Genomic DNA, 12,812 nt, shown 5'->3' on the forward strand with positions numbered 1-12,812 from the left:
TTGTGCAATTAATTTAATTTCGTCCAAATTACTTAGGTACCATACAAAACGGTTTCTGAAAAAATAAGTTCAAAGCTAAACTAAAAGTTTATTTAAAAAAGAAAACATTCAGAAAGGTTAATAAATAAAATAGCTTTAATGTTTAAAACACTGTTTGTTGATTCAGTACAAAATAAATATATCACGATCTCAATTAGAGGGTGTTTTAAACCGAGATTCAAAAACGACTTTAAAAAATGAAATAAATTATATTTAATTGGTTTTTTCAAGTAAGTGAAAGAGATTCGCGTATTTATAAATGTGGGGGTATTTATAAATACCACTGATTTTTGAGTATTTAAATCTATTGACTGAAGATGAAACGACAATTAGTTTTGACTCGTCCCTTTGAAGTATTTACTGTATAGATAGATAGTTTGATTATTATTGTTATCGTATACCTATACTTGATACGTAGTTAGTATTAATTTTAGTAGATTTAAAGTCGATATAAAATAATGTTGAAAATTTGTATAGATAGTGTTTAAATAGTTATAATATTACTTTAACTGTCGCGTAGGTGGTACTTACCTGTAAAGATAGTTTTAAGTTGGTGAAATAAATAAATAAAAAAAATAAGTGAACAAGTTTAAGTTGATATTGTTATTGTATTTGAAATCAAACATGAATAAATGTTTAAGTGTTGACTGACGATTAGCACGATATTTTTCTTGTTAATGTCCAAATGATTTTCTTTATTATCTTACAAAGATCTTACTTTAAAGTTATAAAAGCCTGTAATTTACGCATCATTTTATACTAATAAACTTCTCAAATAATGTTCCTTAGATCATGTAAAAAGATAGGTTAACAATTTATTAAACAAATAATTAAAAATTTCTCTCATTTCTCAAACACCATTCCTTTTTTAATTACATTGACAATTGTTATGTGCTTACAATAAAAAAACGTAGATTCAATCAAAATATGTAAATTAATTGAATTGAAACTCGGCGCTTTCCAATTTAATTGAAAATTCACGGTCCATTTGACTTGTAAGTAATCTATTGTGGCGTGTCGAATGTTTTCAATGTAATTATAGCAAATTATTTTGATTAAATCACGTTGAAACAGAGTTACAGAGAACGAGGAGGGTCTGACCACGTAAATGATAAAATTATGACCAGCTGTGTGTCACCGCATCGCAGACTAAAATCATAATAATATATATCTAATTTCTTATTGTATGGAAATGTAATTTCTTATAGGACTGAGACTAGTCACACCCGTACAGATTCGATAAGGACTACGACTAAAAACGTTATTTGTTTATGATTGGTTATATTCGTAATCTCACTGACTCAACTGCACAGACATCCGAGTGGTTGAGGTTACCCAAAACCACAGCGTGCTACGTGTCGCTGTTAGGATCCCCGTGTAGGACAAGCCAGTGATCCAGGATTGTTCTGACTCCAGTTTTTACCTTGTATGTTTGGTAAAACCCCGGAAAACATTTACCAAATTCCATAGCGATGGAGTAGTTTTAAAAAAAACTGATTTTCAAGACAAGCTCTATTCAATGGTAAGAAATAACAACAAATCTGTTCTCCTTCTCGTTTAAAAAAACTATAGGTATCGCTATGTTTGGACCGTGACTGTACTAATGTATTCACCTCAAATCGTATTTAAATAAACATTTTTAAGTTTTAGATCAAAACTAAAGCACAAAGGAGTTTAATGCCTTTGAGAACAATACGTTTAGGAGAAAGTTTTTCTATTTCGAATAATATTTTAGAATCGCTTATGCTGAACGTTTGTCTGCATCGCTTTCGAGAATGTTCTAGAAGTTTCTAGAAGTTTCGGGAAGTTTTATAGTGTTTATTTGTGTTCAGAGGAGGTAGGGGTGCTAATAATGACTAGATAATGGCGATAGTTTGCAACTCACACGTGTTTGCAGGAATTTTGGAATCATATTTTAAATAATGCAGCAATGATTTAAATCCTATAGCAAATTGAACTTTCACAGTTATTATTAAAATCATCTTTATTTCTACCAGGAATTTTGTAAAACACAAAAATGCTTGTCGTATAACTATTATAAGTGCATTTGTGACCTTCAACTATCAGTGCAATCAAGCTATAATCTTTGGTACCTAGTACACAATTACAACAATAGGCTATTTGACAAAAAAAAAACTGTATAGCACGTAAGATTTCCAAAAAAAAATTGGATACCTATATGTCTTTCATCTCGAAAACAAAAATAATCGATACAGTGAAATAAAATCTCGTGTGACGTCACTTACCAGTACGCTTTTTACAAGCAAATGATGTTACAAATTCCAGCACTAAAATACATTTCATCATCATAACGGCTTAACTTTAATGTCTGTGAAAACATAAAAAATATTAATTCAATATTTTTGGGAAACCTGTCTGACGGACTACTTACATTTTTTTGTCAAACGCTCTATTTTTAGTTTATTAAATTAGCCAGAGATTTCAATTCAAATCTGCTCCTAATATAATTCTATCTTTATAGTACATTCTTAACATAAATGTATTAAAAAGACATTTATTAAACTTCAAAAGCGTCTAATATACTTGTTTACTACTGAATAATTCGATCTTATTTTTTATGTTCAATATTTTTAATTCTCTACTAATGTTCTACGTTAGATTGAGGTTGAATGGTCAACTGTAGACTGTATTACATCGATAGCAGACTTTATGGCGGCGTGAGATCGTAAACAATGATAAGAAGTAAGGCATTACATTATGTATCGCAGATGATATCATTGAAAAGGTTTATCTTTGGTAACCCCCAAATAAACTCATTTAAAAGATAGACCTTGATTTCGATACTGTAGGGTGGATCCCTTTTTTTGTCTGGTTATAGAAAAATATATGTAGAATTTAAATGATAGCCATAATCACAGACCATACTCGGTTAAAATTAGCTCTTAACAAAACAGCATGATAAATGTTGTTTTTAATTAATCTATTATTTAAATACGTCATGGTGTACGAAATTAAACTCCTTGGAAACGGCTCATCCGATTCTCATGAAATTATGTGAGAATATTGGGTAGGTCTGAAGTTAGCACAACATCTATTTTTCATAGTCCTATTTTTTATTCCCAATATTTAATTAGTATGGCAAAAACCCGTATAAATATATAAACAACCAAAACTTTGTTTATTCTTTTCTGAGGTCGATAGCCGGGCTTGAAAACTACATAGTTTTAAAATATTAAACATTATTCTAAACTTTGACTAAGTCTGAGACGTGTCTTCTTTTCATATTGTGCATATTTTAAGTTCTTTCTCTGAACATCTAAGGCTAATAAAGCGTTAAGAATTCATTTCGCAATCAAGTCGAATCCCTAATGGGATACGTGCTCAGAATTATCTGACCTCCTACCACTGCAGCTTAAACTAAGACTGAAGTAGTCGATGGAGCGAGATAGCAGTATACATAGCCTGGAGCGCTGTCCCGCTTGCACGCTTCCAACAGTCTGATTTTGAGATGTAGTGGTAGGCCCTCTGGACCTACACTTAACACATTTACAGAATAAAACGTTGGATATAGAAACCTTTTTTTTTGGACTCAGAAATGTTTTAACTGTAAGTGTTAATAATTGAAGTGGGGGGATATAAAGTTAGTAGTTTATTTTTCATAATAAAATTATATTGAAAAATCTATAATCGGTGTATAGAAAAAAAAACGTATTTTAGCTTTTCCTTGTAGGATAATAGAAATATCACTTGAAATAGGAACTTATATCTACTTTTAAATCGTAAACATCTAAGACAGATAAAACTTCATCCAGATATTTCTTTCTCAGATATAAAATTATTTATAAATAGGAGACGTTGTAGAATAGCGGAGTAATCCCGACATTTTTGTACAAAATATTTATTAAATTAAGATCTTGACCTAAAAACAAACATCCAATACTGTAAGTACCGTCTCGACATCCGTAACCATGGCAACCGTTAATGAAAACCACCGAAAATATCTTAAATTAATTTGTTATTCCTACAAATTAAACGTTATTATTTCTTTGACAAAATTGATATACATTACATTGAAATCATTAGGCGGCCATTAGGAGGACAAAAAAGGAATGGAGATGATTCGTTAAGTTAAAGATACTAATAAATTTGGGAGACTTCAATTTTCGGATCCTTCGAGAGTTGATACCGGAATAGTAATTATTATTAGTTTAAGCATTAAACATTTTAAATAATATTTATATTAATACAAATTACCGATCCTATGTAGTTAGACGTAATTTCTCTACATTTTTATACACTCACTTTCTCGTTTGTATGTTTGTTTGTTGTTCCGGTTGGATTTTAGAAACTCAATTTGAGGTACTTCCCGACATGCTGGCAGGCTGAAATTTTCGAGGGAGCTTCAAACCAGATGACAATGTAATTTACGACTATAAAAACAGCTGGAACAATTTTGATAAAATTTCAATGGTGTGACATTTAAAAACGTCGGTACCTATTTAGATTTGTTAAATCTATTAATTATTCACACACTCACAGATGCCGTGTGAACGAATTAGATGAGAAAAAGACTTTAGAAAGTACCAAAACATAATTTCCACAAGCAGATAACTTAAAAAACAAAACATGACTGACAATTGTAAAATGACTTCCTTCAGCCGCCATATTCTTTTTCCTAAATATACGCGCCGCTGTCACTCGGAGTGACGCAGGGACTAACGATGAGACATTAATCAAACTGTTTAGGTGTTTGTAAAGAAGAAATTTACATAGACGCGGAACTTTGAACACATGCCACTCAACCGTCAGTTAAGGACTAGTGTTTATGTAACCTAGCCTAGTTAGCTGGGAAACAAGATAACCTATGATTATAATAATTACCCGCATGCAAAAAAAGTGAGTCGTGTTGGGGGAGATGGGGTTGCATATATTCAAGCCACCCAGATGAAGAACAGACATTCGTGAATCACGCAAATACTTATCTGAGCACCTTCCAATGATTTCCATGATGCCTTTAACAATAAAAATGTAAAACACACAAACCATTCAATTAAAACTTCACTAACGCCATCTATCATTAATTTGCATAAAACTCCCTAATTGCTTCCGTAAATTACGTAAACGCTACCAAATCTTACTTTAAATTAAATGATCACAACACATTTATCCCCATTACCGTAACATTAAACACATCCGCACTTCCTGATCCACACATCCGGAATTCAGTTCCGCGTTTAGTAAACACCGCATTTAATTACGGAACTCCGTGATTTTAGCTCCAACATTAACTTTATACGCAATTAGTTGCTGAAGTTCTTCATATTTTGGTACTTTGGTACCATCTTTCTATGTTTTGGTATCTCTCCTCGAATTCGTGAAAGAATTTCGTATCTTTTTATTATATTCCGTTATTTAATTACAGTAAAACAAATAATTAATCGATTTAAAACATCTAATAACCCACGTTTTTAAATTCGCTCCATTGAAATTTCATCAAAATCGGTCCAGACGTTTTTACACTTGTAATTTGCATGTCATTAGGTTTGAAACTACCCTAAAAAAATTCAGTCAGCTAGCTTATCGGGAAGTGCCTCAAAATTGAGTTGCAAAAATCCAACCGGAACGACAAACAAACAAAGAAGAAAGTGAGTGTATAAAAACGTGGGAAAATAAATGGATTTTAAAATTCCAGTATAGGAGTTGGGTACTAACATAAATACTGAAGCCTGACGTCAGTTAAGCTGAGTTTATCAGAGCGCGATTGAAATAAAATAGGATGTTGTGGAATCCGCTTTACGATCCGTCCCGGGACGAGTAACTTTGTTATTGTCCTTTTATTTGCTCCAATTTGTAAACCTGTGGCTTTTCGTTATGCTGCGTATTAAAGAATTTTCAAGCTGACATCTATAGTTGTAACTTGTAACCTCTCTTTTTTAGGGATATGAACTATATGAAAGTATTTCTGTCATCATAGGCCTAGACTTTTCTTCTATGTTGGGGTCGGCTTCCAGTCTAACCGGATTGAGCTAAGTACCAGTGTTTTACAAATAGCAACTGCCTATTTGACCTGAAGCCTGACAACCCAGTTACCTCGGCAAATGATACCCCTTAGTTAGACTGGTTGTTGGACTTTCTAGCTTCTGACTACCTGTAACAAATGTCAAAGATATATGAATAACAGTCGGGACCCAAAATTTAACGAGCCTTCCGAAACTCGGAGGAACTCGTTATAACAATACTCTTGATAAACCTATACGGTAAAAATTTGCTGAAATCAATATTGAATCCTCTTATATTTGCAGGACGACACACGCCAGCAAGCCTGGTAGCCCCGGCACATTGAACGGTGTGAACGGCAGCGTGCACGGGGAGGCGCGCCAGGCACAGTCCAAGAAAACCATCATCAGGATGCTGGGTTAGTAGTCCTGGGAAGGAGATGAGGGGAGATATCACCACGTGTTGAAGTAAAACCGATGTGGCTATGGAAGCTCTGGTCTGGTCTATACCGTGTAGCGAGTGTCATCATCACGAAACCGAGAGTATATTTCTATACTTTAAGACGTGGTAGTGGGTTGTCTGTTCTAATATAGAGGGAGCAAAATATCGTGAATGAGTTTTGTTAGATTTCAAGACTCTGGTTGAAAGGAGCAAAATATCGTGTAGGAGTTGCACGAGGTATCAGGTTCAAATCTTAGGTTGGATTAGATATATCTACTGGGTTTTTCTGTTTAATGGTGAATTTTGGGATTGTCTCTGACATTATTTAACAGATAGTGAGCTTTGATTATTCTTTTTCAAATTTCAGTTTTAGAAGGTACGGTACAGTTTATACTTATAAAGTTGGACAGAGCTTTTTACATGTGAAATATTAATACAAAAACTAAACGAAAAAAATATATTCCCTATCAAGTTTTTTTACTTCTTGTGACTTTCTGTTAATAAGAAAACCATTCTTGTTTGGAGTATCCTGTACAATCATTGTGTTATATGTTGATGAAGAATGACATGCACACAACACAATAATATCAAGTGAAACAGAAGCACCGAGACAGCTGACGTCACGGATCGCTGGTCACGAAGTCATCATGTCACTTGTTATGATAGACGCCGAGACATTCGTCAGGAGTTTACAAAAATAACACATTTTATGTCTATGATAAGTTGTAAGCTTTTGCAATAGAAATTCGTGTTGCATGCAGTACAAAAATAATTAAAGTGGAAATAATAAAAACTTCGACTTATTAACGGAAAATTTGAAGAAGCTGTTTATAGAAGTTGCAATTACTATATTCTGATGTCAACAAAAATGCACATCTGTGAAAATTGTAACTATTTAGTCGTAACGGTTTATAAGATACATCTGGTGGCAGACGGACAGACGGCTGGATTAATATGGTTCCATTTTTGTCTATTATACAGAACCCTAACAATGTAACCCGTAGTGACGTGACGATATTAATGACAGAGATGAACCTATAACAACGATTAGTATAGAGATTTAGAATTTCAAAGGTCTTGGATTCAAAGAAATCCCAAGAAAAAACAATTTTGGACTCCTTTTGGTAGTCGTACAACAATGAAAGAGCGACGACTCATTAACGAGATTTGATTCAGCCTTCTCCATCTATTCAATAAATCTTCAATCTGAAAGCATTATATTATTAATTCATTTAGATTGGGATTCCATTGAAACATCTAACTGTATTAAAACCCTTTCAATATAGATTGGTTATCAATTATAACGATGTCCCGATATCGTTTAAATTTTAATCAGTCGACGAAATACTTTTTGCTAAATTTTTTGCTCCCATCCATATTTATTGGGTATTTTTTATCATGAAAATGTGTAATTTTTTCAAAGACCGGTTTGGGTCATTATGTAAAATAATATTTGATGATCAAACGTCGGATATGTATGTTTTTAAATATAAAATAATAATGAATGTGTATTTGGAAGCATAAAAACGAGAGATACGCTTTTTGTGTTTCAGTGTGAGCATATGGGGATTAGACCAAATATCCTAATAACATAAACGCGAAAGTTTGTATGTATGGATGTTGGTTCTTTTTTTTTTTAGCTTCTCTTTCACATTTTTTTTTTATGTAGCCTGTTTTAGATCCCACTGCTGGGCAAAGGCCTCCCCCTTACTCTTCCACACTTCTCTATTTTGTGCAAGTTCCGGCCACGTGCGCCCCGCGTATTTGACTAGATCGTCACACCACCTTCGTCGCGGACGGCCTCGTTGCCTTTGTCCTCCCTCCGGCGTCCAGTGTGTGACGATTTTTGCCCAACGGTCAGGCTGCATTCGCGCGACGTGACCAGCCCACTCCCTGGCTGTTTTTTCCCCGACATCTGTTACTTGCGTTATGGAGCGCAGTGTGGTGTTTCTTACTCGGTCCGATAGTTTGACGCCAAGTATGCTGCGCTCCATCGCGCGTTGGCAAATTTTGAGTTTGGACTTCTGGTGTTCTGTAAGTGACCAACTTTGAGCACCGTAGGTTAGGACGGGCAGGACGCACATGTCGATGAGCTTCCTTTTTAGAGTAATTGGTAAGCTGCCTTTCAGGTGTTCCTTAAGGGCCCAGAAACTCTTCCATGCGTTCTGTATCCTTTTCTCTACTTCTTTTTCCTGGCGGTTCTCAAATGAAATAATCTAGCCCAAATATACATATTCATCAACATACTGCAAATCCTGTCCGTCTACCACGACCCTACGTTTTGTGCTATTGGTCATCAGTTGAGTTTTGGATCTGTTTATTGTAAGCCCAACCTCAAAACTTGCCGTGCTCAGGTCTTGGAGCATACTCTCAAGTTCTAAATGTGATTCGGAGAATATCACTATGTCATCTGCAAAGCGAAGGTTCGTTAGTCGATGGCCACTAACATTTATTCCTCGTGTCTGCCACGAGTCTGGCAGCTTATTGAAGACCTTCTGCAATGCGCTCGTGAACAGCTTTGGTGAGAGTGGGTCGCCTTGCTTGACACCCTTTTCTATTTTAAAATTGGGACCTTTAGTATGCAATTTAAATTTCTCTTTCACATAAAAACTACAAAACCGATTTAGACAAAATTTGTAATGTTGATAGTTTATAACCAGGATTAACACATATAATAGCTTTTTTTCCGATTTAATGTTCCGTAAGATCAATTTCGATATTTTGTGGGCGAGCCCGTGGGCAACAGCTAGTATACAATAAGTTGGCACAAAAATATATTCAGCCTACTTCAAGGTTGGCTTATAACATAATATTGTAGTGTACTCAGACAAACTTTAGGTGGTAACTACAAAATTACTCAAGCTTTTAACGTGTCACTTTAAGTAGCCGCCTAATGTAGCGTCTGAAGATTAATCAGAATAATACACACAGCCCATTAAACTATTCAACAAGTATTCAAGATTTAGAACAATGCTGTGTTAACATACGAGGCACAATGATACAAAAGTTAACAAATTTTAAAACCTGCTTCTCGAGCCTAATCAAATGTCTGCAATCGTTAATGTCAAAAAATAGTGCTTAAAATTATGAAATGTCGTTGGTGTTATCTACTGACGACAAAATTAAGAAAAAAATAACTTAACTTTCCAAAACAAACCGAGGCCGGTCTTTCTGCAGTATGGACATACTCTCTCTCGTTAATCAGTGCTAAAGGTCGTGAACTCATGGGCACATTTGGCACGGACGATGCTCCGCCTCTGCTTGTATTCTGCAATATGGATTTGATCGGATATACTAAAGATTGACGAGCCTACCATAAAATGCAGTTTCAGGTTTAATTTACCAATGAATTCCTTACAAAAATCCCAATTACTGAACATGAAGTCATTTCATCTAATCCGAGACAGTAAAACCTGACGTTTTCCAACACTTTCCTCTTCATTGCTCACACTTCATCTCCATATGTAAGTGCGAAGTCTAGGTCTGTACCATTTAGACAATTAGCAGCCTTCCAGACTAATGTGGATCCCGTGTAGCCAAGCCAGTTAGTTATATCTAAAACTTTTAGATTAATCAAATATGTTTTATTCATTTAATCTCGGGAGCAAACATTACTGAAATTAGTTCTATTAGTAAACTCTTTTCAGTGAGAAGTTAGCGAGACATTAGTCAGGTGATAAAGTGTAGAAGTTGTGAGTCTAATAGATGGTAAAGTCTTATCTAATAGGTTTTCTGTTCGGGAGTCTTTAGTAAACTTCGGTCTAACTAAAGACATTCAAGAATTTTAGCGAGATTGATTAATTCGTTCAGATTTTAACAGGAATAAAATGCTTGACACCCAAGGAATTAATTTGACTGAGAAATTAGTTGATAGAGCTTGGTTTTCAATTGACCAACCTGGTATATATTTTATGCTTGTGACGTTTGACACCGAGCAACAAGAATCAGATAGAGTATATGGAGAATGTTTGTATTTTTAAAAAACGACTCTACTATTAACGACTTTAATCTTTGTGTCGCGGGGGTTTAGAAACATACATATCACTTGCACAAAGACACCCAAACTCAGAACAAGCATCCGTGGATCACACAAATGCTTGTATGCTACGCGGGGATGGGACCCGCGCCACGTCGCGCACTGTGGGTGACCTCAACCGCTATCCGTGCAGGCACATGTGTATGGAGTTTTTTGCCGCTTAATTTCTACAACAGTATTTCATCCGCAGCGGCGGTGGTGGTGGCGTTCTTCGTGTGCTGGGCCCCGTTCCACTTCCAGCGCCTGTTCTTCATCTACGGCACCTCGTCCCCCTACTTCCACACCATCAACGAGTGCCTCTTCTACGTCGGCGGCGCCTGCTACTACATCTCTGCTACTGTTAACCCCATACTGTATAATGTTATGAGCCATAGGTGAGTGGTGGGATTAGAAACTCTTGTTTTATAAAAACAATAAATTTTGGATAAAACAGTGCTTGTATGTAGATATAAGTAAAATAGCATGCCTCTACATTTTACATAAGTCAGGCTTATGATTTTTTGACGTTGCGGTGTATAATCTCATGAATTCCTAATCTGATTTTAAAAACTTTTTTAAACCAATAGGAAGCCATATGATTTTTGAGTGGCATAGGCTGCATAATAACTCGAAAATAAACGACCAGGAAGGCGAAACGTATCCCTAGTTAAAAAGAAATTGCTGCTAAAATACAGTACAGAGTAAAAGGCAATGGTTTAGTTCATGTTAATGCATGCTAAATCGGGGCAAGCACGTCCCGTCACAGCTCTGATTTTAGACCATTCCGAATCTTTTATCTGTATTTTGAGAGTAGAAGGATATCTTTAGAATGGGCCAAAAACGGCGAATAGTACGTTCTATGTTATTGAGAGTTTATTTGCATAAAGGAAGAGATGAAAAAAACGTCTCGAATACATAATTACAAACTGTTACTTTAAGAACTCCTTTGAACGACAAACAAAATGAAAATAAAATCGACCATTATTGCAGTTCCGAGATGTTTTCGGTTTGGATTGACCTCAATACCCTGCATCGTTATCCCCTCCTGATACTTTGAACATTTCTCTAACAAAATATTGTGCAGAAATATTTTTATAAATCCCAACATTTTTCGAACTACTGGGACTGTTATTCAACCTCGCCGGCTATCTTAAGATACAGTTATTGAAACTATTACTTACTAGAGATAAGGTTGTGTTGCTTTTATATAAATTGACAGGAAACATTTCTCTCCTTATCAAAAAGGTTTTTGGAGTTAGAAATAGTTTCTACTAACCATACGTAAGTGAGTTCTGGGAAGCTACCATTCCTAGTAGCGTTAAAAATCTTTGAAAATAAGTTCTAGATATAGAAGCCACTTGTCCGACAAGACCTTCTCATCCTCAGGTACCGCATGGCGTTCACGGAGACCCTCTGCTGCGGAGCTGTCATCAACAAGAAGGGGAGGTACCGAGAGCACTCCAGCATCAGAGAGACCATGGTGAACCACCACTCCGAGGGCACGCACCTCGTCAGGGTCCGCTCCGAGGTCCAGGGCCGGAGGAACCGCCTCGACAGGAGGAGCCGGCGCTGCAGCTACTACGGCACCGAGACCACCAGCCTCTGCAGCGAGAAGTGGAGACAGGAGACGCCCAAGAAAATGAATACCATGCTGATTAATGACAGGAACAGCGTGACATCAGCACTCTGTAATAATAACGAGAGCCTGATCTACAATGAGTACAAAGTCGATGGTGACGTCACGTAGGGCTGTCACTTCTTGTAAAGTGCGTATTTTTTGTGAAGGTTCAAACTACGGTATTGTATATACTGGGAATGTGGGACGAATTGAGAATGTTGGTTATGTTAATTTGGGGCATAAGCTTAATCGTTAAAAATCGTTAGAAGATAATCGGTAGCATTTTTATAAAACATTTTTATTAAAACTGTAAGTTAATGCAGACGTAAAAGTAAATAAAGTCATGTTTTAAGTATTTGTAAAATGATTCATTGATCACCAATTTTGTAAGAAACGCGTTAAACTATCATAAGTATGTGATATTTGTTTATAACGTTGACAAGCAACATTTAATGTACTTAAATTAATAACTTAATGTGTATAAGAAATAAAATTATCATTAAGTAATCAGTTTTTCATTTTTTGAGCTTGTTACTATGCATAAAGTTTATATTTCAGAGGCTTCGATGAAAACTTCCGGCGTACTGCACCTAGATCAGTAAGTTATCAAACTAAACAAATCTACATATAAATTCAGATAGACCCCAATAGGCTAATATTACAAGAGACAGGTCGGGGCCAAACCCGGCATTGTTTTTCATTGCCGCATAAAAAACAGCTAATCTGATTACACGTCGCACT

The 12,812-nt window shown here is 35.5% G+C and overlaps 1 protein-coding gene across 2 annotated transcripts in view; it reads left to right on the forward strand.

Moving 5' to 3' along the window:
- Positions 1-12,502, forward strand: part of LOC113499858 (neuropeptides capa receptor-like) — a 73,309-nt gene extending 60,807 nt beyond the window's left edge. For both annotated transcript variants that reach the window (XM_026880432.1, XM_026880431.1), the window contains exons 5-7: positions 6,303-6,415; positions 10,665-10,848; positions 11,840-12,502. In XM_026880432.1, the coding sequence (XP_026736233.1) occupies positions 6,303-6,415; positions 10,665-10,848; positions 11,840-12,200 (658 nt within the window). In that variant the 3' untranslated portion in view covers positions 12,201-12,502. The remainder of the gene's footprint in view (positions 1-6,302; positions 6,416-10,664; positions 10,849-11,839) is intronic.
- The last annotated feature ends 310 nt before the right edge of the window (positions 12,503-12,812 follow it).

The sequence above is a fragment of the Trichoplusia ni genome, chromosome 13, assembly GCF_003590095.1.
Source record: "Trichoplusia ni isolate ovarian cell line Hi5 chromosome 13, tn1, whole genome shotgun sequence".
In the NCBI taxonomy this organism is placed as follows: domain Eukaryota; kingdom Metazoa; phylum Arthropoda; class Insecta; order Lepidoptera; family Noctuidae; genus Trichoplusia; species Trichoplusia ni.